The 23,692-nt window shown below is 37.2% G+C and overlaps 1 protein-coding gene across 2 annotated transcripts in view; it reads left to right on the forward strand.

Annotated features, from left to right (window-relative positions):
- LOC136040887 (protogenin B-like) overlaps positions 1-23,692 on the forward strand; it is a 148,009-nt gene that overhangs the window by 41,837 nt on the left and 82,480 nt on the right. For both annotated transcript variants that reach the window (XM_065725295.1, XM_065725297.1), the window contains exon 6: positions 13,420-13,622. In XM_065725295.1, coding sequence (XP_065581367.1) covers positions 13,420-13,622 — 203 coding nt within the window. The remainder of the gene's footprint in view (positions 1-13,419; positions 13,623-23,692) is intronic.

Consider the following 23,692-nt stretch of genomic DNA (forward strand, 5'->3'; position numbering starts at 1 on the left):
ACAAAACAAAGAAAAGTATAAAGTATAAAACAAACACCACTTTACAGTATTTGATAACGCAGCGATAAGAAAACTTGTCTGTGACCATGGTAGCTTAGGTTAAAATATCACTTAAGACAAAGTTTTTGTTATAAAGAAAAAAAAGCTGAAAATATTAGTTTTTAAAAAACTCATTTCCAAAATAGACTAAAAAGTAAAAGTAATTTTTGTCTCTACAAAATTTGATAAATGAAAATATAGAATAGAAAAACTGATTTGATACTTTATAAAACAGTGAAAAAAAAACAACAACAAACTTTCATTTATAAAAATCCGAATATCTTGACTCTAGGTTTGGGAGCCTTTATCAACAGAGAGAAAACGGGAGAAAAAAATCAACTTATGTAAATTAAAAACAACATATAAAGTAAAAAAAAAAAATTAAAACTCGAATCTTAATAAATTCCAAATATCAGTGCAATCACTGCAAATTAGCAACTAAGGATGACATAGGCTACAAGATTGTCTGTGGTAAATAAATTTTCTCTGAAATAATTTCAATATGGAAATGGCATTTAGGAAGAAGTCAAATGTTATGTTTATTTGAAGCATTTACATATCCCCTAGGTTATGACTCATATTTGAAGTTACAATTTTAAGATCTATTGAACTATAGAGGGAATCCAAGGCAACAGGTCAAGACAACTTACGTATTGCATATTGAATGGGTTTTTTATTTGCTAACTTAGCTGCGGTCCCTTAGTAACATTCGAATCGTAGATAGGACACATCTTTGTCTTAGATAAGACTAGAGACTTTTTAGTGTTCTAAGAAGACTAAAAGTCGAAAATAAAGGATATAAAATAAAAATAAAAAATATGTTTTTGAATTGGACTAAACAACAGAAAATAATTCTTTATTCTGGGGAATCTATGAATTAAAATGAGGGGCACAAAACGGATGGGGCTTTACATACCTTGATTTGGTATGGCTTTATATACCTTTACATACCATTAAGGTCAGCCAGTTTAAACCTAGGTCCACTCTGTGCAGCCTGGATAGGCATAATTAAATTAGTGATATTAATTAGATCACTGATTTAATTAATTTAACTTAGTTAAATTAGTGACATAATTAGTGAGCTAAATAAAAAAAAAAAAACATGAAGTTTTTTCAACTGAAAGTAATGAGCAACATTAAAACTTAAAAAGAACAGAAATTCTTACCTATATGAAAGGGGTTGCCTCCTCCTCTACACCTCGCTCTTTATGCCAAAATAATTTTTTCCTGAGAATGCATGAATATGAGTGAAAATAAGGGGTGCAAAATGGATTGGGCTTTACATACCTTGATCATTTCACCTCGTTTTCCTCTGCTCACCGACTTCTACCATTTATGTATTTATAACTTGGATCAACTTTTTGTCTATGTTATGTAAAGCCCAAGCCGTTTTGTGCCCCTCGATTTTAGTTATATTCATACATTCTCGTAAAAAAAAATATTTTTTGCTTTTTAGTCCATTTTGAAGCTTTTTCTCGCAAATTGCCTGTTGTTTACAAATAAGTTTCATAGTGAGAAAAAGGTCACTGTGATATAGGGTATCCGATTGCTTGACACTTCCAGGGATTTGCTGTCTGGGTCAGGAAAATTACTAATTTTCTTAGAAAAGGGTGCTAGGACACCCATACTGTACCAGAAAGCCTTTTTTCTCCTTTCTAATTTGAAACACACTGTCGTAAGCTTTTGGCCCAGAGGAACTTTTTGTAGAAAAAATTGTTTCGAGGCACTCCTTCAAGGTAAAAGGGCGCTTGAAAAAGGGCTAGAAAAACTCATTTTGCCGAACAGCTTGAAACTTACACCCCTTAGTTCCTGGGCCAGGGGAATCCTCAAGCATAAAAAGGTTACATGCATTGCTAAAACAAAACGAGGCCAGAAAGTGCTTTGGCTTGAAATTTTTAGTTGAAAGCCTCGGGTAAATGAGAATCCAATCCGTAGAAAGTCGGATAAAATTGGTTAGAATTCCTTACTAAGACTTAAGTTCTCCCCCGCCTTGAACCGCATAGGGCAGCAACTGCTGACTTCCATGTCACTTGGTCCTTGTGGAATGACCCTCTATTGACCTTCTCCAGAAGCTCCTCTATTGACCTTCTTGACTGTGTAGCCTCCTTCTCCAGTGACCGACCGAGGGTTGTACGCTGCCTACCGCTAACAATAACGCTTCTTTCCTTGTCAGTTAGTTGATCCATTCCTCTTTCTTCGGCTCCTTGTTCCTGATCAGTCTCTCTGGTATCTCTTTAATATGATTTGAGATGGATTTGCAATGTTCATCGACTGTGGTATGCTCCAAATTATCCAGAGTAGCCGAACGATTTTCAAGGACAAGTGTGCACCTAGATTTCAACACTTTATCAGTTAAATTGTGCACAGCAACTTCTCCACCGTATTCTAAAGTTCGATTATTAACTCACCACTAGCACGATACTAACTCGATATAGATTCTGAAGCTCAATATTAACTTTCAGTTTCAACTTACAATAACAAGTTGGTGGTCCTTGTAACATTCAGCGTCACGGTGGGTCCTCAGGTCTTCAAGGACCCGACGCCCGCTTCAGTTAATGAAAATATGGTCCATCTGACGATAAATCGATAAACACTTTTATTATCAAACGCCTTACACCGTCATGCCGATGAGCAGCAGTTTTTGTCACAGTAAAATATACGGCAGTAAACATATAACAAATCACAGCCATAGCCATCGTCATATAAATTTTTACGTTTCTTCGAAATATCACAGAGTCCAACTAAAACCTGAGACATGACACAAAGGGGGATGCTCGTGGGGGATTTCACGAAGCTGCGCATTTGCTAAAATGCTGACACCAAACATGAAACACAATTCATCACGGCCTGTTGAAAGAGTTGTAAGGGAGAATTGTTTTAAAAGGGAGCAATAGTGCACTTGTGGAGATTTAGACACTACCAGAAGACCTCGGTATTGGATCCTTTCCAGATGGTCCTTCTGGTTCCAAGTCAGGCCGTAATGCCAAACGGGACAAGCATATTCTACAGCGGTCTTACAAATCTAAGGCAAATACGCAATAGGTGGGGGAATGGGACACCATGGTAACAAGGATTTCTTAAGAAAGGATACCTAGGGTTGCCCGTTTGATCATCTCCTATGTCTTTCCCACTTCGGGTCGTGTTTGAGACACAATCCTAAGAGTTTAACACCCACGGTGATGCAACCTGAAACATTCTGTGAAGCAAGAGATGAGTTGTCCCTCGGAAAAGGAAAAGACAATATGAGGGATTTTTTCACGATTGACGATCATTTTCCCCTTCTTAAATTATCGTAATAAACTCGCTATTATTCTGCCTGCCTCACTTTAAACACTCTTTTCACCCAGCTCCAGTACGAATAACTTATCAACGAATTTGAAGCGATCCAACTTATCATTTACCATAACCAAAAAGTAATGGCTTGTTGAACTTTGGAATATTACAAAATTTTTGGGGGGTCAATTTTATGCAGAGTAAGTTTTCAGCCACCCAGCGATGAAACTTTCGTAGATCTTGCTAAAAATAGGTCTCATCGTAATAAGACGCACATCAGTAAGATCACAAGGGGCTCCTTTTCTGGGGATAGGAGTTGTTAATCCCTTTTTCCGATTTTACGGATACTGGCCTGACATTGTAATCTTGTTGAATATTAAAGTTAACGGAGCACTAAAAATTCAGGAAAAACCTCAATGAGGTCAAAAGGAAAATCCAGTTTTGTAACGCTGGTCCTCTTCAGTTTCATCAATTTAAGGCGAGCTTGGGATTCCATGATGATTGGGAAATTCGTAAAATCTGGAGATGGATGCAGAAAATCCTCCGAGTTTAGTGGTGGAAGTGACTGAACAATCGCTGCCCGATGAGTGTTTAGGTGATCTGCAGTTTCTTTGTCCAGTTCATCATAGCCAAAATCAAATCCAGATTGCACTTCGCCTGTCATTTGCTTTATCCTTTTGTACCACTGTCCAGGCTTAGAATCCAATAAATAAGATACTTCCTTTTGCTAATATACTACCGCTGCCTGGTGGGTTATTCCGCTGATTTTTTTCTTCATGGTAGTCGCTTCTTTGTGTTTTTTTCCCGAAAAGTTGTCTCATTTTCCCATTTTCATAGTGCTTTGATTTCTTTTGTAACGTATGGATGATCTGTTGAAAAACGTTTGTTAACTTGTTCCAGGAAAATAGAAATGGTACTTGCCGAGTAGTTTTTCTTGAAAAGTAGTGGCCATTTCATTAGCATCAGCTGTAAAAATTATGCCGTCCCATTTTTCAATCGTGGGCTGTGATTGGCCGACTTGTAGGTGTTTCTGTAGTGTACGTGACCCGGTCTTTGTTTGTGTGGTGTAGCTCAAGGGTGAAGTGGTAGCTTCCTCCTATTGGGGGGCTTTGGGAGAATTTTCTATAGAATTAAGACATGTTAGTAGCTACGCGGTCCAGACCCCAATTGTCAAAATCAAACAATCCGCTGGTTGTGATTGGCCGACTTGTAGTTGTTTCTGTAGTGTACGTGACCCGGTCTTTGTTTGTGTGGTGTAGCTCAAGGGTGAAGTGGTAGCTTCCTCCTATTGGGGGGCTTTGGGAGAATTTTCTATAGAATTAAGACATGTTAGTAGCTACGCGGTCCAGAGCCGTTTCACCTTTTGTTGTTGTTGGGCAATTAACTAACTTTTAGACCTAATCTTGCTTCCAAAGATTCAAGTCGTAGGGCGTTGGTGTCACAAAGCAGGAATATACCACCTGCGGGGTATTTACCTTGTAGGTAGTCAGCGCTTAATTGAAGTTTTTCTAGGAAAAGCTTTTTGAGAACTGAGATCTTGTCCTGGCGAATGATAAAAACACATACAGCAATACCATTATAATCGTAGGGTAGGCTTTTAAGCTTTGCAAATACCCAAAGAATCTCATCATAATCATTGAGCATGGGTACCTTTATCTGAAAAGCAGGAATTTTCTTGTTAATATAAATTGCAACTCCTTTTTTTCCAAGCCAGTGATCATCTGGGCGTAGCTTCATCATTTTATTATAACCGGACAAACTAAGTAGATCCGGGTTTAGCATGTGAACCTCTGTTACCGGTACTATTGAGGCCCCAATTACTTGAGCTAAATTCTCCAGTTCAATAATCTTAGCCTTATTTAAACGGATAAGATTATCTTATCCGTTTTAAACGAATAAGCTTATCCATCTTATCCGTAATTAAAACGAATCTTATCCGTATTTAAACAAATAATCTTATCCATCTGGTTATGCATTATTCCACCAGGAGACCTCCAAGTATGCTTGTGTGTATTTTTGTGGGGAAGCCAAGTTCCACCAAGAATCATACTCTGCGTGGCATAAAAATCCACCAGTCGAATGTCATTTTAGTTTAGTTCACCCAGTCTATGTGCACCCAGTACTGAAGGTGCATAGTTAGCTTCGGATCGGATCTATGCGCCACATCACAGATTAATGTGATGCCGGTGTGTTTTATTCACCTCGTCCGTCAGCAACTGATAAAATCACAACTTTCAGAATTGCTACACTGGTTTTTTGGTGCATGAACTGTCGTTTCAGCCTGGTTAGTTGTGAAACGTTGGTCGTAAGATCGGTTCGTTCACACTCTCCCTCTCCATTAATCCCTTCTTTTCTTTAGTGCCTATTACAAGGACCATGTCCCTGGTCCTATCTTTCCTATAGTATAACACATGATATTCTTCACACTATAATATTCTAAACTCAGGCAGTCGGGTTTCTGACAGAGTAGCCAATTCGATCTTACATTACTCCTGAGTTCGCATAATCTTGTTCAATCTGCCAGGCTTCGTTTCGAGTTGGCAATCCTCATATTCCAAACCCCATTCGAAATATATCTTTCGCAGTCAAAAATCGTGTCCGGGGCGTGCATTAGTCGTCATCGAAGGATCAATTGAACATCCGTGACTGGTTATTAGCCTATCCACCAGCCAATAAAATGGACCATCCAGAGCGCGTTAGCTGCCATCTTGCTCGGAGTGAAGCTTGATAGCGTTGCACCCCTTCACTGCTGTGAGGTACACTGACGAATTTCTACAAAGTTAAGCCTCTTCCCTCGCAATGTCGCCACCACCACGATAGGTGCTTAGCTTAGGTTAGCCTTAAAATCAATGCCTAAAATGGTCAATATTTTTTCTGAATGTGAAAATTAAAAACGGTTAATCTCTGGCCGTGTAGGCTCTAATCAGCGAGAAGGACTTTTTTAGGGGACATGAGGTCCCTCATTTTTGTTTCTTCGATTGACTTGAAACTTTCAATGATCGTAGCCAGGGCTAAGAGCACCCCATTTTTTTGTTGGTGGGTGCTAGGGAGGGAGGAGGAGTCAGGAACTGGCCAAAAAACTCGTTATTCTTTATCAGATTAAAAACGTATGTAGTAAGTCTATGGTTCAAGGGGAATTTATTTTAAAAAGAAATTTATTGGGTCATATGGCGACGAAAAAGCTATTATATCTGATAGCAGACTTAGAAGACCATGGCAAAGTGTTTCTCAATCGGCTATAACCCTTTTAGACCTGAATCAAGAGGAAATTTTTCTAAAAACTCAGACAATTGTAGAGAATGCTATTAGAGGCTCAACTAGAATATGTTAAGGAATTTTTTTTTATATTTGCCTTCTATACCCATAATGTGAATAACCGTCATATGGTCACGTCAGCTATATACAAGTACTATTTAAGGTGATAATTTGAAGACTGTGACAATATGACTGACGATCGAACTTTCCACTTCTAACACACGATACGACAGGTTCCAGCCCTAATACACTTCTCAGAGCGTCAGATATCCCTTTCATTTGCATCAGGAAAATGTGTTGTCAGTTCAAACCTCACTGATTTTGAAGGCATTTCCTCTTTGGAGGTAGACATATTTTCCCATCAGGAAAATGGTTGGCCACACTGGTTGACTGGTTGACTGGAAAATGGTGCATCAGGAAAATGTGTTGTCAGTTCAAACCTCACTGATTTTGAAGGCATTTCCTCTTTGGAGGTAGACATATTTTCCCATCAGGAAAATGGTTGGCCACACTGGTTGACTGGTTGACTGGAAAATGGTGCATCAGGAAAATGGTCAGTTCAAACCTCACTGATTTTGAAGGCATTTCCTCTTTGGAGGTAGACATATTTTCCCATCAGGAAAATGGTTGACCACACTGGTTGACTGGAAAATGGTGCATCAGGAAAATGGTCAGTTCAAACCTCACTGATTTTGAAGGCATTTCCTCTTTGGAGGTAGACATATTTTCCCATCAGGAAAATGGTTGACCACACTGGTTGACTGGTTGACTGGAAAATGGTGCATCAGGAAAATGGTCAGTTCAAACCTCACTGATTTTGAAGGCATTTCCTCTTTGGAGGTAGACATATTTTCCCATCAGGAAAATGGTTGACCACACTGGTTGACTGGAAAATGGTGCATCAGGAAAATGGTCAGTTCAAACCTCACTGATTTTGAAGGCATTTCCTCTTTGGAGGTAGACATATTTTCCCATCAGGAAAATGGTTGACCACACTGGTTGACTGGAGAATGGTGCATCAGGAAAATGGTCAGTTCAAACCTCACTGATTTTGAAGGCATTTCCTTTTTGGAGGTAGACATATTTTCCCATCAGGAAAATGGTTGACCACACTGGTTGACTGGAAAATGGTGCATCAGGAAAATGGTCAGTTCAAACCTCACTGATTTTGAAGGCATTTCCTCTTTGGAGGTAGACATATTTTCCCATCAGGAAAATGGTTGACCACACTGGTTGACTGGAAAATGGTGCATCAGGAAAATGGTCAGTTCAAACCTCACTGATTTTGAAGGCATTTTCTCTTTGGAGGTAGACACATGGCTTTTAGTCACTAAAACAAGAATGACTCTCTACTTCAGAACTTAGCGCTACGTCAGTAAGATCCAATTCACAGCCATAATGTTAATTTTGATGTAAAGCAGAGATGTATGATAAACATTTACCTGCTTACACTGTCATTGGCGTATCAACCTGGCTTGTTTCACAATCGTGTCAAAAACTAGCACCTAATCCCCATATACCGTTTCTCGGAGCGAATATCCGTCCTGTAAACTTCAAGGAACATGTCATCAAATTTCAAACGCCCTCCCCACCCATTGACTTGTCGCGGTCAGTTTTCCCTTTCTCCCTCTATCTCTTTTTTTTTATATATTTTTTTTTAATGTGTTTGTGCTGTTGCATTGATGATTTCTCTTTTCGTTATGTATATATATAGCTAAAGTTCATTATTTAAAGAAACTGGGCTTCAGAAAATGTCCGTGTGAATTAATAATAATAATAATAATTTATTTATAACCCACAAAGTACATTAAACTGTGGAGTAAACACACAAAAAAAGAAAAAACAAGACAAAAAACATAATAACATAAATAACATAGCAGCATAACGACATACAACATAAATAAATTACCTCCAATCAAAAAATGGCCAAAGAGGGTCAAAAACACCGACCATTTGCCGAGTTTTAAAACATATATCTTTAGATAAATGTTTCAGTCGCGAGGGCGCATCAACGATGTCAAATTTAGAGACGACTGTATGATTCCGATACCACCGAGGCAGACGCAGCAAATACTTGCAATACTTAAAATATCCTGAGCGTATTTTCTTTGTATCCTTCTTGCGAAGGAGGAAAGCAAAACCAGAAAGATAAAAAACAGCAGGGGCACAAAAACTAGAATAAAGACGGCATAGTCCATTTCGGTTATATCGACCACGATTTGGTGAAATTTTCGCGTATCCAACCCGCATACTTTTCAGCACGCTGGACGTAATAGCGGAGCAAGTAGACGAAAGTGACGTGGAAAAAGAGAGACCCAACCATTTAATACTTGCTGAACATGGTATAGTTGAAGAACCCAAGCAAAGAGGTGATGCTGGTGGAGGACTCCCAAAACACAAAAACTCACATTTGGAGGCATTAACTGAAAGGCCTACTGTGGATAGTGCGGCTGAAAGCCGGTAGAAGTTGGTAATTAGACTATTTTTTGTCCGGCTAAGAAGCAGAACATCATCAGCATATGCAACGTGACTAATGCCTAAATTATCATTGTAAAAAATTGACTGTTGAAGACGTTGGAGACACGAAGCTAAAACACATTTAAAAATGCTCGGGGATAACACGGCACCTTGCCTAACGCCTTTTTTAACAGGAATATACTCCCCTACCGTACCATTCCACTTCACCCTAACTGAAGAATTAGCATACCAATACTTAAGCACGGAAACAATAGAAAGGTTAACACCCGAGGCTGCTAGAGAAAACAAAGCATTTGAATGAATTACATTATCAAAAGCACTAGATATGTCAACAGTCAAACAATACAGGGGACTTTTTTGAGCAACAGCTTGTTTCATTAGCCGACCCACAATATGGTGAGCTTGAAAACAGCCCAAACCTTTTCTAAAACCAAGCTGGAAGGGTGTAAAATTGCACTTGGAGTTAATGGCCGGTAGCAATACATATTCAAATAGCTTACTAACAAAACAAGACACAGTGATAGGACGATAATTAGAGCAAGCACTGGGGTCCTTACCCCTCTTGACTATGGGAGATATACAACCGGACAAAAAACTATCTGGCACAACGGACTGTGCCAAACACATCTGAAACAATAATTGCAAATGCTTCAGCAGTTCAGGACAATCATAAGCAAAAAACTTGAAGCAAAGACCATCACTATCGAGAGACTCAGACTTATTCACTTGCATAAGAGCTCGGAGTATAACACCAGATTCCACCGACAACACTTGAGATTGGTTGATACGAATTGGGAGGATTGAGTTTACAAGCTTTGTAAAATGATTTTGGAGATTAATATTAAACGAAAGCAAAATATTTTTATAATGAGAAACGAAGTCACATAGCCGAAGAGACGAATTAATTGGAGGTGAACACTTAACACTGTTTATAACACGATCCCAGGATTTCTTGTCACAAGGACCATCCCAGGCATTCAGTCTCGCTCTACGCAGGGAATATTTGTACTCTCGTTTGGTTTTCTGTTTTATTTGATGTACTGAACCAGAAGAAGGACGATTACAGGCTATCCACATACGGAGCCAGAACTTAGCTTTTTGTTTAGCTATCTTCACTTTAGGATCAACTTTCCAAAAGGGATTGCGAGTACCCGTTCGCACGCACTCGGAGGGTACAGCTGTTTTAGCGGCAGACTTTAGACAGAACACTATTTGCTGATAATACGAGTTGATATCTATCCGCGTTGAAGTTGTAGATACAGATGTTTGCAATAAGTGGAAAGGCACTTTAATAGATGATAATAACTGGGACAATGTCAATACATAAAGTGGAACATTGGTATTTTCCCAATTTAACTTTGAGAACCACTTGGGAGAGTTACGTTGCACAGAGGTCGCCATGGAGCAAGATAGTTGGCACGTGATTGGTAAATGATCGTCGTCGATTTTAGAGTCTTCCACATGAACTATTGATGAAAGTAGAGTTGAATCTGACACAATTACATGATCAAGGTTGGAAGTAAGACCACCACGATTGTGAATATAAGTAAATAGAAGATCTTTATCAGCAAGATGGAATCCTCCAGGTAGTGAATCGAGAAAGATATCAGATCGGTCGGAATTAGATAATAAGTCAGTGTTCATGTCACCGGCGAGAACCCATTTCGTATTTTGTTTTGAAAGGTCACTAAGTAGTGTTCGTAGGCGATTACATGCTTGTGAAAAACTAGACAATGACTGCACAGTCTTTTTATTACAGGGGAAATAAATGTTTATAAATGCGGTATCACCACATTTTATCGCTAAGATGTTAGCGTCGCTTTGCAATAATATCGGCTGAGTCTTGTGTCTGAAATAGATGGCCAGACCTCCTGATGGTCTTCCACGGGTTTTTTGGGCGGCTCTCAAGAAGGTATAATGGGTCCGTGTGAATTGTGGTATCTATTTAGCCAAATTTAAGACATTGAACTAAATTTATACTATTTGAAATACTTTTGTTTATTTTTTCTGAAAACCGTTATTTTCGTTTAAAATTTCCATTTTTTTTTTACTATTAATTATTGCATTCATTTTCTTTTTTGTATCGATAATGCTATGGATTTTTGTCGCTGTCTGTTGTCTGATAATCAGTTTGGCTCCTGAGGGGGTGATATCCAAATGACCAGGATGTAATTAATGGATGATTTTAAATATTTAAATATTAATTATCTAATTAATTAACTAATTATATATTTAATAATTAGTTAAATATTAATTAATTAAATATTAATTAATATTTAATATTAATTAATTTATTAATATTTAAATATTAATTATCAAATTATCCTTGTCGGAGGATGTTGTAGCAAGCCTGCTATTTATCCGTTTCTCAAAAAAATTTACAAAAGGGTTATATTTTTCTCAGAACAATGAGTTGACACGTGTTTTTCCACAGGCTCCCTGCTTGACCAACAATTGACTTGTTTTGTACTGGAATAAATTTAAGATCATAAATTTAATTTCTGTATAAAAGTGGGAACCCCTTAATTCACTACTGCAATGCTCTTACTAAATTGAAAAACTTTTGGAAACCTTGTTTATTTATTAAAGGTAGAAACTCGAGGGAAACTCATGTCCAATGACACTTTCTAATTGTATTTAATCTGAAATCTTTGGAGTTTTGATCCAAAAATCCTTAATCTGGAGTTTTTTTTCTGTGTTTTTTTTTCATGTTATGTTTCTATAATGTTTTATATATTCAATATTTTCTAGAACTCTTGCTCTTAATCTATTTCTATTTTTTTTCGTGGTTGCCCATATTTTTTTTTGCCCTTTAATGATTGTAGGGTTTAACTTGACCCGGGGGGGGGGGAGTAAGTATCCTTAATTTCTTGGAAAGATTGTATACGTGCTGAAAAACTTTCTCAATTTCTTAGGTGTTAAAAACACCTTTTTAGGGGAAAAAATTTTTGTCGCAGATTTTTCTAAGTTTTGATAGCTTGGAGGGAGTGGATTTGACTTTTGCAATCCCAGATCGTTCTCAATTTTTGAAATATTAACAGTAATTTGTCAACAAATTCCCTGCTAGTTCGTTTGGCATTGTCTTGCCACTTCATAAAACAGTTTTAGTTTTTATTTTCCGAAATTTGTTTAGTTTTTATGGCACTTGCCAGCCAGCCAAGTGCCAAATGGCGATCGCAATTTCTATCCGTCCGTTGGATCTGTCGGTCCCAGTTTTACTAGTTTGGGCACTTCCAGATAAGCTAGGACGATGAAAATTGGCACACGGTATCAGGGACCGGACCAGATTAAATTAGAAATAGTCGCTTCCCGATTCGATCATCTGGGGGGGGGGGCGCGAGAGAGGAGAAATCGTGAAAATTGAGGTATGTTTATCTTATGAATGGGTGATCGGATCCTAATGAAACTTGATATATAGAAAGGTTTTATGTCTCAGATGCTCGATTTTTAATTCGGATCGGATCCGGGGACATTGAGGAGTGGAGGGAGGAAATGGAAATCTTGGAAACTGGAAATGTTGGAAAACGCTTAGAGTAGAGAGATCGAGAGGAAACTTGATGGGAAGAATAAACACAAGTTCTAGATACGTGATTGACATAACCAGACCGGATTCGATCTCTTGGGGGAGTTGAGGGGATTTCAAACAAGGAACAGCAAAATCGATAACTCTAGTACCGAGTCTAATTTTAGGTTCCGACCTCGTCAAAAGTGCCATATGAGCTCTTGGCTCTTGTTTTTTTCTTATCTTTGTTAGTACGTGTTTTGCAATTGTAAAATCATAATCTCAGAGGAGAATTCTTTGCTCCAGTTAGTATACAACATTATTTTAAAACGCGGGATATCAAAATCTCCTATCATGGTGCTTTTAATCGGGCTTTCAAGCTGATAGCTGTATGTCAATTTTGCTGAGAGACCACAAGTCGGTGACGTAACGTCTTTCTAAAAAGCAAACACATCCTTAGCCCCTTTAAAATCTATGAAATCCTCGACCGGACACTGAACTACTCAATACAGCGTGACCTGTTTCGTTAAACGTAATAGCCATCTCATTTTGAGCCGACTATGCCACGAGAAGGCAGAGTGGTTGTCAATTTTGTCTTATATAAATTGATATTGGTTGGGAGAATTTAGCACTTATTTTTGACATTCAAGCCTTATGAATTTAAATTCTGCACCACCCAGTGGGGTGTGATCTCTTTTATTTAGCAATGATCTTGATTAGACCTGATACTGCCACAGAACGGCAGTCTGTTCGTTATTTTTTTCTTTTAAAAATTAGAAATGAACACCATTTTTTATTTTTTAAATTTTATTTTTCTTTGCTTGTTTTTGAATTTTCAAAATTTTTTGACTAAATATTTTTTCTGTCTACAGGTGCGTTGCTAAAAACCCAATTTCTGGTCGAGTACGAAAGAGCAGACCGGGCCAATTGTCTGTCGATCCAGTTCCTTCCCAAGGTTTACGCTTTGTAAGTCCACCTCAGAGCGGCAAAGTGTTTGTTCATTTAGGTGGCCAAACGTTTTTCGAATGTGCAGTTAATGGAGCAGAGAATATCCAAGTCAGTTGGACGCTCAATGGTAAGAAAAAGCACAAAGCAGAACGCTCTAGAATCTCTGGAAAAATTGAAACCTGATTTGTACATTGCATGCACACCAAGCTCTAACTTTGATCAAATCGATCGTTTAATCAGCTTTTAGAAATAAGAAGCATTATTCCACCCTTTTGGGGAAAGGGGAGTCAGATAATTTTCCCAAAGAGGTAAAAAAGGTAAAGAATACGGCATTAGACTTTACAGTCCCTACCGGCGGTGCTGATCTCCGTTTCTTGTCCCTTCAGCCAGGAAGTGCAATGGGGGGTTGGGGCTAACCAACATGTGCTTTCGCACACCCTTCCTGTTTACCTTCCCCAGATTTCTCCAAGTACCCATTTAGAGCTGGGTTGACTCTGGCTGAGCTTACAGAGTCACGCCACTGACCCCCCTTCCTAAATTAAATAATTGGGTACACTAGGACTCGAACCCTCGCCCTCTCAGACAAAGGATCAAGAATCCAGCGCACCAATCCACCCGGCCAGGACAAAAAAAAGGCAGGACCAATCCACTCGGCCAGGACAAAAAAGAGGCTTTTTTTACTTGTATATCTTAGTACCTCAGTTTTTAATCAGTTTTTAAAAATATGGATTATTAGTCCACCCTTTTGGGGGAAGGGGAGTCAGATAATTTTCCCAAAGAGGAAAAGGGTCAAAACACAAAAAAAGGTATTTTGTACATGCATATCTTAATACCTAAGTTTTTTAGGAGGAGGGGCATTCCCCATTCCCTGTATTCATATATGAGCTTCAAATAGCTGATGGGGAATTAAAAGTACTAAAGACAGTGAAAATGAAATCTGATTGTTTGAATTGGTTTGTGGAAACTTGCAGAACCATATACGATACCTCTTAAAAACTTAGGAAAATTCTTGAATTTAATTTCTAATGAAAAAGACCTTTATATGAATATATGAAGTATTTAGCGGCAGTGGGTGCCGAATTGAAAGAAAAAGAAAGATGGTAAAAATAGGCTGAAAACGTTTTACACAAAACAACTTAAGGAGGTGTAACTTACGTTTGAAAATGTGGTTGTCTTTAAGAGTTAACAGATTTCGAATGTTTGAATTTTTACGGACATCGTCAAATCTAATCGATTATTTGTTTTCGCGGATCAAAGTGGCAACACTGACGAAAATGTAATACTGCCCTAAAATTTCATAATTTAAAAAAAAGAAGAAAATTCTCGGAAAATTGTGGTTTTCAAGTATGAGTAGTCCAAGTTGGGTCAGAAGGAAATATTTTTGATATCCTTCGTACTTACAGGAATAAGTATGCAAAAGATACGAAAATAATTAAATTGTTCGAATATTTACTTATAAGTTTGTTGAAAGTGGCAGTCGACCACTCGTTTTGATTATCGACGACCAGACACGACCTTTGTTTCTCCACTACTAGTTTGCAATAAGTATGCAAAAGATACGAAAATAATTAAATCGTTCGAATGTTTATTTATAAGGCTGTTGAAAGTGGCAGTCGACCACTCGTTTCGATTATCGACGACCAGGCACGACCTTTGTTTCTCCACTACTAGTATGCAATAAGTATGCAAAAGATACGAAAATAATTAAATCGTTCGAATATTTATTTATAAGGTTGTTGAAAGTGGCAGTCGACCACTCGTTTTGATTATCGACGACCAGACACGATCTTTGTTTCTCCACTACTAGTATGCAATAAGCATGCAAAAGGTACGAAAATAATTATATTGTTCGAATATTTACTTATAAGGTTGTTGAAAGTGGCAGTCGACCACTCGTTTCGATTATTGACGACCAGGCACGAGCTTTGTTTCTCCACCACTAGTATGCAATAAGTATCCAAAAGATACGAAAATAATTAAATCGTTCGAATATTTTCTTATAAGGTTGTTGAAAGTGGCAGTCGACCACTTTTTTTGATTTTCGACGACCAGATACGACCTTTGTTTCTCCACTACTAGTATGCAATAAGTATGCAAAAGATACAAAAATAATTAATACGTTCGAATATTTACTTATAAGGCTGTTGAAAGTGGCAGTCGACCACTCGTTTCGATTATCGACGACCAGGCACGACCTTTGTTTCTCCACTACTAGTATGCAATAAGTATGCAAAAGATACGAAAATAATTAAATCGTTCGAATATTTATTTATAAGGTTGTTGAAAGTGGCAGTCGACCACTCGTTTTGATTATCGACGACCAGACACGACCTTTGTTTCTCCACTACTAGTATGCAATAAGCATGCAAAAGTTACGGAAATAATTATATTGTTCGAATATTTACTTATAAGGTTTTTGAAAGTGGCAGTCGACCACTCGTTTCGATTATTGACGACCAGGCATGAGCTTTGTTTCTCTACCACTAGTATGCAATAAGTATGCAAAAGATACGAAAATAATTAAATCGTTCGAATATTTTCTTATAAGGTTGTTGAAAGTGGCAGTCGACCACTTTTTTTGATTTTCGACGACCAGATACGACCTTTGTTTCTCCACTACTAGTATGCAATAAGTATGCAAAAGATACAAAAATAATTAAATCGTTCGAATATTTACTTATAAGGCTGTTGAAAGTGGCAGTCGACCACTCGTTTCGATTATCGACGACCAGACACGACCTTTGTTTCTCCACTACTAGTATGCAATAAGTATGCAAAGATCCGAAAATGATCAAATCGTTCGAATATTTACTTATAAGGTTGTTGAAAGTGGCAGCCGACCACTCGTTTTGATTGTCGACGACCAGACACGACCTTTGCTTCTCCACTACTAGTATGCAATAAGTATGGTAAAGATACGAAAGTAATTAAATCTTTCGAATATTTACTTATAAGGTTGTTGAAAGTGGCAGTTGACCACTCATTTCGATTGTCGAAGATTAGACACGACCTTTGTTTCTCCACTACTAGTATGCAATAAGCATGCAAAAGATACGAAAATAATTGAATCATTCGAATATTTACTTATAAGGTTGTTGAAAGTGGCAGTCGACCACTCGTTGTCGACGACCAGGCGCGACCTTTTTTCTTCACTACTAAACAGTTTCAGTCTATTTTAACAAATGCTTCATTTTCGGCCAAAATTTAGACATCAACAGTGTTGTCAGCCTTTATATAATCTTTTCTTAAATACCTGGCACTGCCGGAAGGTTTTTTGGAACTTTCCTTAACACTTATTGCAAATATACTAGCATGTGTCTGTGTCTTAAGCTTTTTAGATTTAGACTGCACTATAAGCTCCTTTTTTAGTCGTTAAGTGAATGTGCTAAATCATTTAAAACATATTTTCGCAATAATCCGCCTGTACAAACAAAAGTATGCAAACTAAAGTTTCAGAGCTTTTGGTTCTGTAATTTTTGATTTTACATATTTCTAGTCAGTAAGTGAATTTTTTTTAGTTATTAAGTGGATGTTTTAAACCATTTAAAATATATTTTCACAATAACCTGCTTGCGCAAACAAAAGTATGCAAACTGAAGTTTCAAACTTCTCGTTTTGGGATCTCTGATTTTACATGTTTCTAGTCAGTAAGTGAATTTTTTTTAGTCATTAAGTGAATATTTTCAATCGTCTAAATAATTTAAAACACATTTTCACAATAATCCACCTACGGAAACATTTTTTACGTATGTATAAAACACACCTGAATCAGGGGAAATCCCAGAAGCTTCTTAAAGATGTTTACTTGGGAATTGAAATTTTGTAACTTGTTATTTAAGTTTTTGTGTATCTATTTTAAAATTGATTTTAACATTTTTCAACTATATTTAAAATTAATTTCAATTAGTTTTTCAAATTAATTAAAATCAAATTAGACTCTTTACATTCATCAGTTTTGCCCTGGTTAGAAAATGCCGTTGTCATTCAAGATTGAGTAGCTGTGAAAATTCGAGTCCAAAGGAGTAGCAGTGTCTTAAAGTGCAGTTTCAGAAATGCACGGAATCCCTCCCCCCTTCCATTTACTAACATATAATGCTGCAAAGGGAAGTGGGAAAGGAAGAGCAAAAACTTGACAAATAGATAATTAATTAGGCTCTCAGAGGAGCTGTTTACTACTTTTTTCAAACAGAGGGGAGGGATTGAGTGAAATAGGAGGTTAGATTCATCTCGTGCACCCTACATGCTCTGGTAGTTGAAAGATGGTGCTAATTAATAAAAAAAACAAGCTATTAATTAATAGTTTAATAATTAATTAAAAAATAATTTTTTAATTAAAAAAATATGAATAATTAATAAAATGCTAATCAACAAAAACATAAATAAATTATCTGATTTGATCTCATTTTTGAGATCATCATTTTTGAGCCGTAAAATGATCTCATTTTTGTCATTTTGATAACTTCGACAGACTTGGATTGTCTTGGGCAGGCCTACCTATAAATAAATTTGATAAAGTTGAATTTGATAATTCAACTTTTGAATATAAAAAGTTTTTTTTTGTAAAGGTAGTTGAATAATTCAACTTTGAGTAACTTATTTGAATAAAAAAGGTTGAATTTGATAAACTTGGAAACTGCATTGAAATGCTTCTCTTTTTATCATCAACAGTACTACACAACAATTTGTGGTGTTTTCCTCTTAGATATTTCTTTTTTCTCATCAAAAGTTTCTGGAAAACATACGACGAAAGCCGTTTTAAGCGTAAATCTATATATATATAAATAAGTTGTCTGTGTGTGTGTGTGTGTGTGTGTGTGTGTGTGTCGAGTGACGTCATGTTTGTGTGTCGACTGACGTCATGTTTGTCGACTGACGTCATTATAAGGATTGAGCTGTATGCTTCATGAAGTTGTTTGTCGACTGGACTGACGTCATGTTTGTTAACTGATGAAATTACATACCGGGACGCCGGGACACAAATGACGACCGGGACTCAGGGAATATAAATAACGACCGGGAACCTCAAAGAGAAATTACAGACTGGGACACCCGGACACAAATCACGACCGGGACACAGGGAATATAAATGACGACCGGGACATAGGGACACAACTACAACGGAGACGCCGGGAGCACAGGCGGGATATATAAATGACGACCGGGACACAGGGATTGTTCGAATAGAAATTACAGACCGGGACACAAATGACGACCGGGACACCGGGAATATAAATGACTGCCGGTACCGGGACACAAATGACGACCGGGACACAGGGAATATAAATGACGACCGGGACACAGGGACACATCATTAGAATAACGAGGTATAGATCTGAATACGGATTGTTTTTCCCATGGACAATTATATGTTGCATGTTCAAGAGTCAGTAAACCTGACAATCTCTTTATATGCACAGACAATGGGACGGCGAAGAATGTTGTATATTCGCATGTTTTACGTAGTTAAAAACATATATATATATATATATATATATATATATATATATATATATATATATATATATATATATATATATATATATATATATATATATATATATATCTCTATTCACAGGTGGAACACAGGGACACAACTACAATGGCGCGTAACGACTTACGCGCGGGGGGGGGGGCTTGGGGGGCCCCCAACACCAACTAGGTGTTGGGGTGACGCAAAGCGCCACCCCAACAGCTAGTTTCTTTTATAAAAGTGAAGTATGATAAGCTTTTGAAATAGCTGCACCTTTCACCATAAATTTCTGAAAGATGCAGGAGAGGTAAGGATGGCTGCTCGTCTCATTTAGCCATTCTAATTCTGTTATTTAAATCAATAACTTTAGATATTAACGTTATAACTTACTGAAACGGCTCTCTTTTTGTTATTTTATTTAAAAAATGATCGACGGAATCGTTGCATTGACGATTGAGATATGCCGATATAACTTATGATATGACGATATATGGCGTTATAACCTAAGAAACGGCTCTCTTTTTGTTATTTTATTTAAAAAATGATCGACGGAATCGTTACATTGACGATTGAGATATGCCGATATAACTTATGATATGACGATATATGGCGTTATAACCTGAGAAACGGCTCTCTTTTTGTTATTTTATTTAAAAAATGATCGACGGAATCGTTGCATTGACGATTGAGATATGCCGATATGACGATATATGGCGTTATAACCTAAGAAACGGCTCTCTTTTTGTTATTTTATTTAAAAAATGATCGACGGAATCGTTGCATTGACGATTGAGATATGCCGATGTAACTTATGATATGACGATATATGGCGTTATAACCTAAGAAACGGCTCTCTTTTTGTTATTTTATTTAAAAAATGATCGACGGAATCGTTGCATTGACGATTGAGATATGCCGATATAACTTATGATGTGACGATATGTGGCGTTATAACATAAGAAACGGCTCTCTTTTTGTTATTTTATTTAAAAAATGGTCGACGGAATCGTTGCATTGACGATTGAGATATGCCGATGTAACTTATGATATGACGATATATGGCGTTATAACCTAAGAAACGGCTCTCTTTTTGTTATTTTATTTAAAAAATGATCGACGGAATCGTTGCGTTGACGATTGAGAAATGCCGATGTAACTTATGATATGACGATATATGGCGTTATAACCTAAGAAACGGCTCTCTTTTTGTTATTTTATTTAAAAAATGATCGACGGAATCGTTGCATTGACGATTGAGATATGCCGATATAACTTATGATATGACAATATGTGGCGTTATAACCTAAGAAACGGCTCTCTTTTTGTTATTTTATTTAAAAAATGGTCGACGGAATCGTTGCATTGACGATTGAGATATGCCGATGTAACTTATGATATGACGATATATGGCGTTATAACCTAAGAAACGGCTCTCTTTTTGTCATTTTATATAAAAAATGATCGACGGAATCGTTGCATTAACGATTGAGATATGACGATATATGGCGTTATAACCTAAGAAACGGCTCTCTTTTTGTTATTTTATTTAAAAAATGATCGACGGAATCGTTGCATTGACGATTGAGATATGCCGATATAACTTATGATATGACGATATGTGGCGTTATAACCTAAGAAACGGCTCTCTTCGTTATTTTATTTAAAAAGTGATCGACGGAATCGTTACATTGACGATTGAGATATGCCGATATAACTTATGATATGACGATATATGGCGTTATAACCTGAGAAACGGCTCTCTTTCTGTTATTTTATTTAAAAAATGATCGACGGAATCGTTGCATTGACGATTGAGATATGCCGATATGACGATATATGGCGTTATAACCTAAGAAACGGCTCTCTTTTTGTTATTTTATTTAAAAAATGATCGACGGAATCGTTGCATTGACGATTGAGATATGCCGATGTAACTTATGATATGACGATATATGGCGTTATAACCTAAGAAACGGCTCTCTTTTTGTTATTTTATTTAAAAAATGATCGACGGAATCGTTGCATTGACGATTGAGATATGCCGATGTAACTTATGATATGACGATATATGGCGTTATAACCTAAGAAACGGCTCTCTTTTTGTTATTTTATTTAAAAAATGATCGACGGAATCGTTGCATTGACGATTGAGATATGCCGATATAACTTATGATATGACGATATGTGGCGTTATAACCTAAGAAACGGCTCTCTTTTGGTTATTTTATTTAAAAAAATGGTCGACGGAATCGTTGCATTGACGATTGAGATATGCCGATGTAGCTTATGATATGACGATATATGGCGTTATAACCTAAGAAACGGCTCTCTTTTTGTTATTTTATTTAAAAAATGATCGACGGAATCGTTGCATTAACGATTGAGATATGACGATATATGGCGTTATAACCTAAGAAACGGCTCTCTTTTTGTTATTTTATTTAAAAAATGATCGACGAAATCGTTGCATTGACGATTGAGATATGCCGATATAACTTATGATATGACGATATATGGCGTTATAACCTAAGAAACGGCTCTCTTCGTTATTTTATTTAAAAAGTGATCGACGGAATCGTTGCATTGACGATTGAGATATGCCGATATAACTTATGATATGACGATATGTGGCGTTATAACCTAAGAAACGGCTCTCTTTGTTATTTTATTTAAAAAGTGATCGACGGAATCGTTGCATTGACGATTGAGATATGCCGATATAACTTATGATATGACGATATATGTCGTTATAACCTAAGAAACGGCTCTCTTTTTGTTATTTTATTTAAAAAATGATCGACGGAATCGTTGCATTGACGATTGAGATATGCCGATATGACGATATATGGCGTTATAACCTAAGAAACGGCTCTCTTTTTGTTATTTTATTTAAAAAATGATCGACGAAATCGTTGCATTGACGATTGAGATGTGCCGATATAACTTATGATATGACGATATATGGCGTTATAACCTAAGAAAAGGCTCTCTTTCTGTTATTTTATTTGCAAAATGATCGACAGAATTGTCACATTGACGATTAGGTATGACGATAATATGTAGTTACACCGACACTCTAATAAAGGGCGAACTGTAAATAAAGTAAAGGATTGATTCTGAAACACTAAACAAACTTAGGAAGGAGCTGTTTCTGGATGTTTAATTTCTGAAATGTTTCCTAGAGAAATTGTCTAGGGAAATTTTTGATATCCGTTTGACTGACCGTAATATGTCAAAAATAAGCTCTACGAAAAATGTGGTTCGATCCTACTTTCTATAGCTTAATGAAAGAAAGGCTAAGATTGTTAGATGACGTTTTGCAGAAGAAGGAGAACAACTTGCCCAAGATTTTTCTTTCTGGTCGTCCCAAAGAGTCAAACAATAAGCAAGTCGTTTCTGAATGGGGCAGAGTGAGTTTTTATGAATGCATTTAACGAGAATTGTAACTGCACCGGGGAAGAGTGAAACTGTGAAAAAATTAGGATGGAGTAGGGGCGGATGTATTTTATTGGTTCTAGGCATTTATCCCCCCGGTGATCATCCCTCCGGAAAATACCCCCCTCCCCAAAAAATACCCCCGCAGATAATAATATCCTGGAAAAATGCCCCTACCCCCTCCGAGGACCCTCCCGGAAAATAACCCCCTGGTAAATACCCCCGAGGAAAATTCCTCCGTGGATTATAAGGCTTTCCAAATTTGAGAATGTTATTTGAATTTTGTTTTTAATTTCCGTAGGGGGAAGGAATTTCGGTACTTGTGTATCCTGCGCCACTCACTCAAGTTTACTCTGTGTAAAACTATATATTTGCACACAAAAACTTATTTTCCACGGGGGGGGGGGGTATTTTCCGCGCGGTTTTTTTTCACGGCGATATTTTCTGGGGGTGTTTTCCGCAGGGGGGTGGTATTATCCACGACCGGGGCTATTTTTTTGGGGGGGGGGGGTAAACGCCAGCCACCATTTTTATTGGCCTCGAGCGGCTTGATGCTGCAATGAGTCTTAGAGGTAGTAGTAGCAGAAGTACAGAGTGGCTTTCCAACAAACACACAGCAAGTGTTATTTAATGGACATTTTCATTTTTGTTTATCACTTTTTATCAGTAGTTGAGCAAAAAGACGTATCAAGTATATGTGAAGATACATGTTAAGAAAATTAATATTTGAAACTACTTACTGTTTGATCTAAGTAGTTACTGTTTAACGTGAAACTCTAATATCCATCGAAATAGAAATTCTAAGAATCGAATACTCAATTGGCCAGCTATAGTTATCAAGCAGTTCGTGGTAATGAACTGTAAGTAAGGTGCGACTCGGCCCAGTAGTAACCGAAACCATAAGGAAGGAAAGGAATTTTGATTAAAATTCAAATTTGATAAAAACTCTAATGTCCATCGAAATAGAAATCCTAAGAATCGAAAACTCAATTGGTCATCTATAGTTACCAAGCAGTTCGTAGTAGGCTAATGAACTGTAAGTAAGGAGTGACTCGGCCCAGTAGTAACCGAAACCAATAAGGAAAGGTATTTTGATAACAATTTATGCATGAAAAGATATTGATTTATGTGCTAATTCAAAACATATAAGGCTAAATAAGTTTAATGTTACCCATCAGCAGCTATAAGCCTGTAAAAATTTGTTCGGTTTTCGAAGAAGGTGGGAAACACCCCCAGAAAGTCAAGTAATCTGAATGATGATCATATCATCAGATTCTGCATATAAAAGAACC

The sequence above is a fragment of the Artemia franciscana genome, chromosome 21 (assembly GCF_032884065.1).
Source record: "Artemia franciscana chromosome 21, ASM3288406v1, whole genome shotgun sequence".
NCBI lineage: Eukaryota > Metazoa > Arthropoda > Branchiopoda > Anostraca > Artemiidae > Artemia > Artemia franciscana.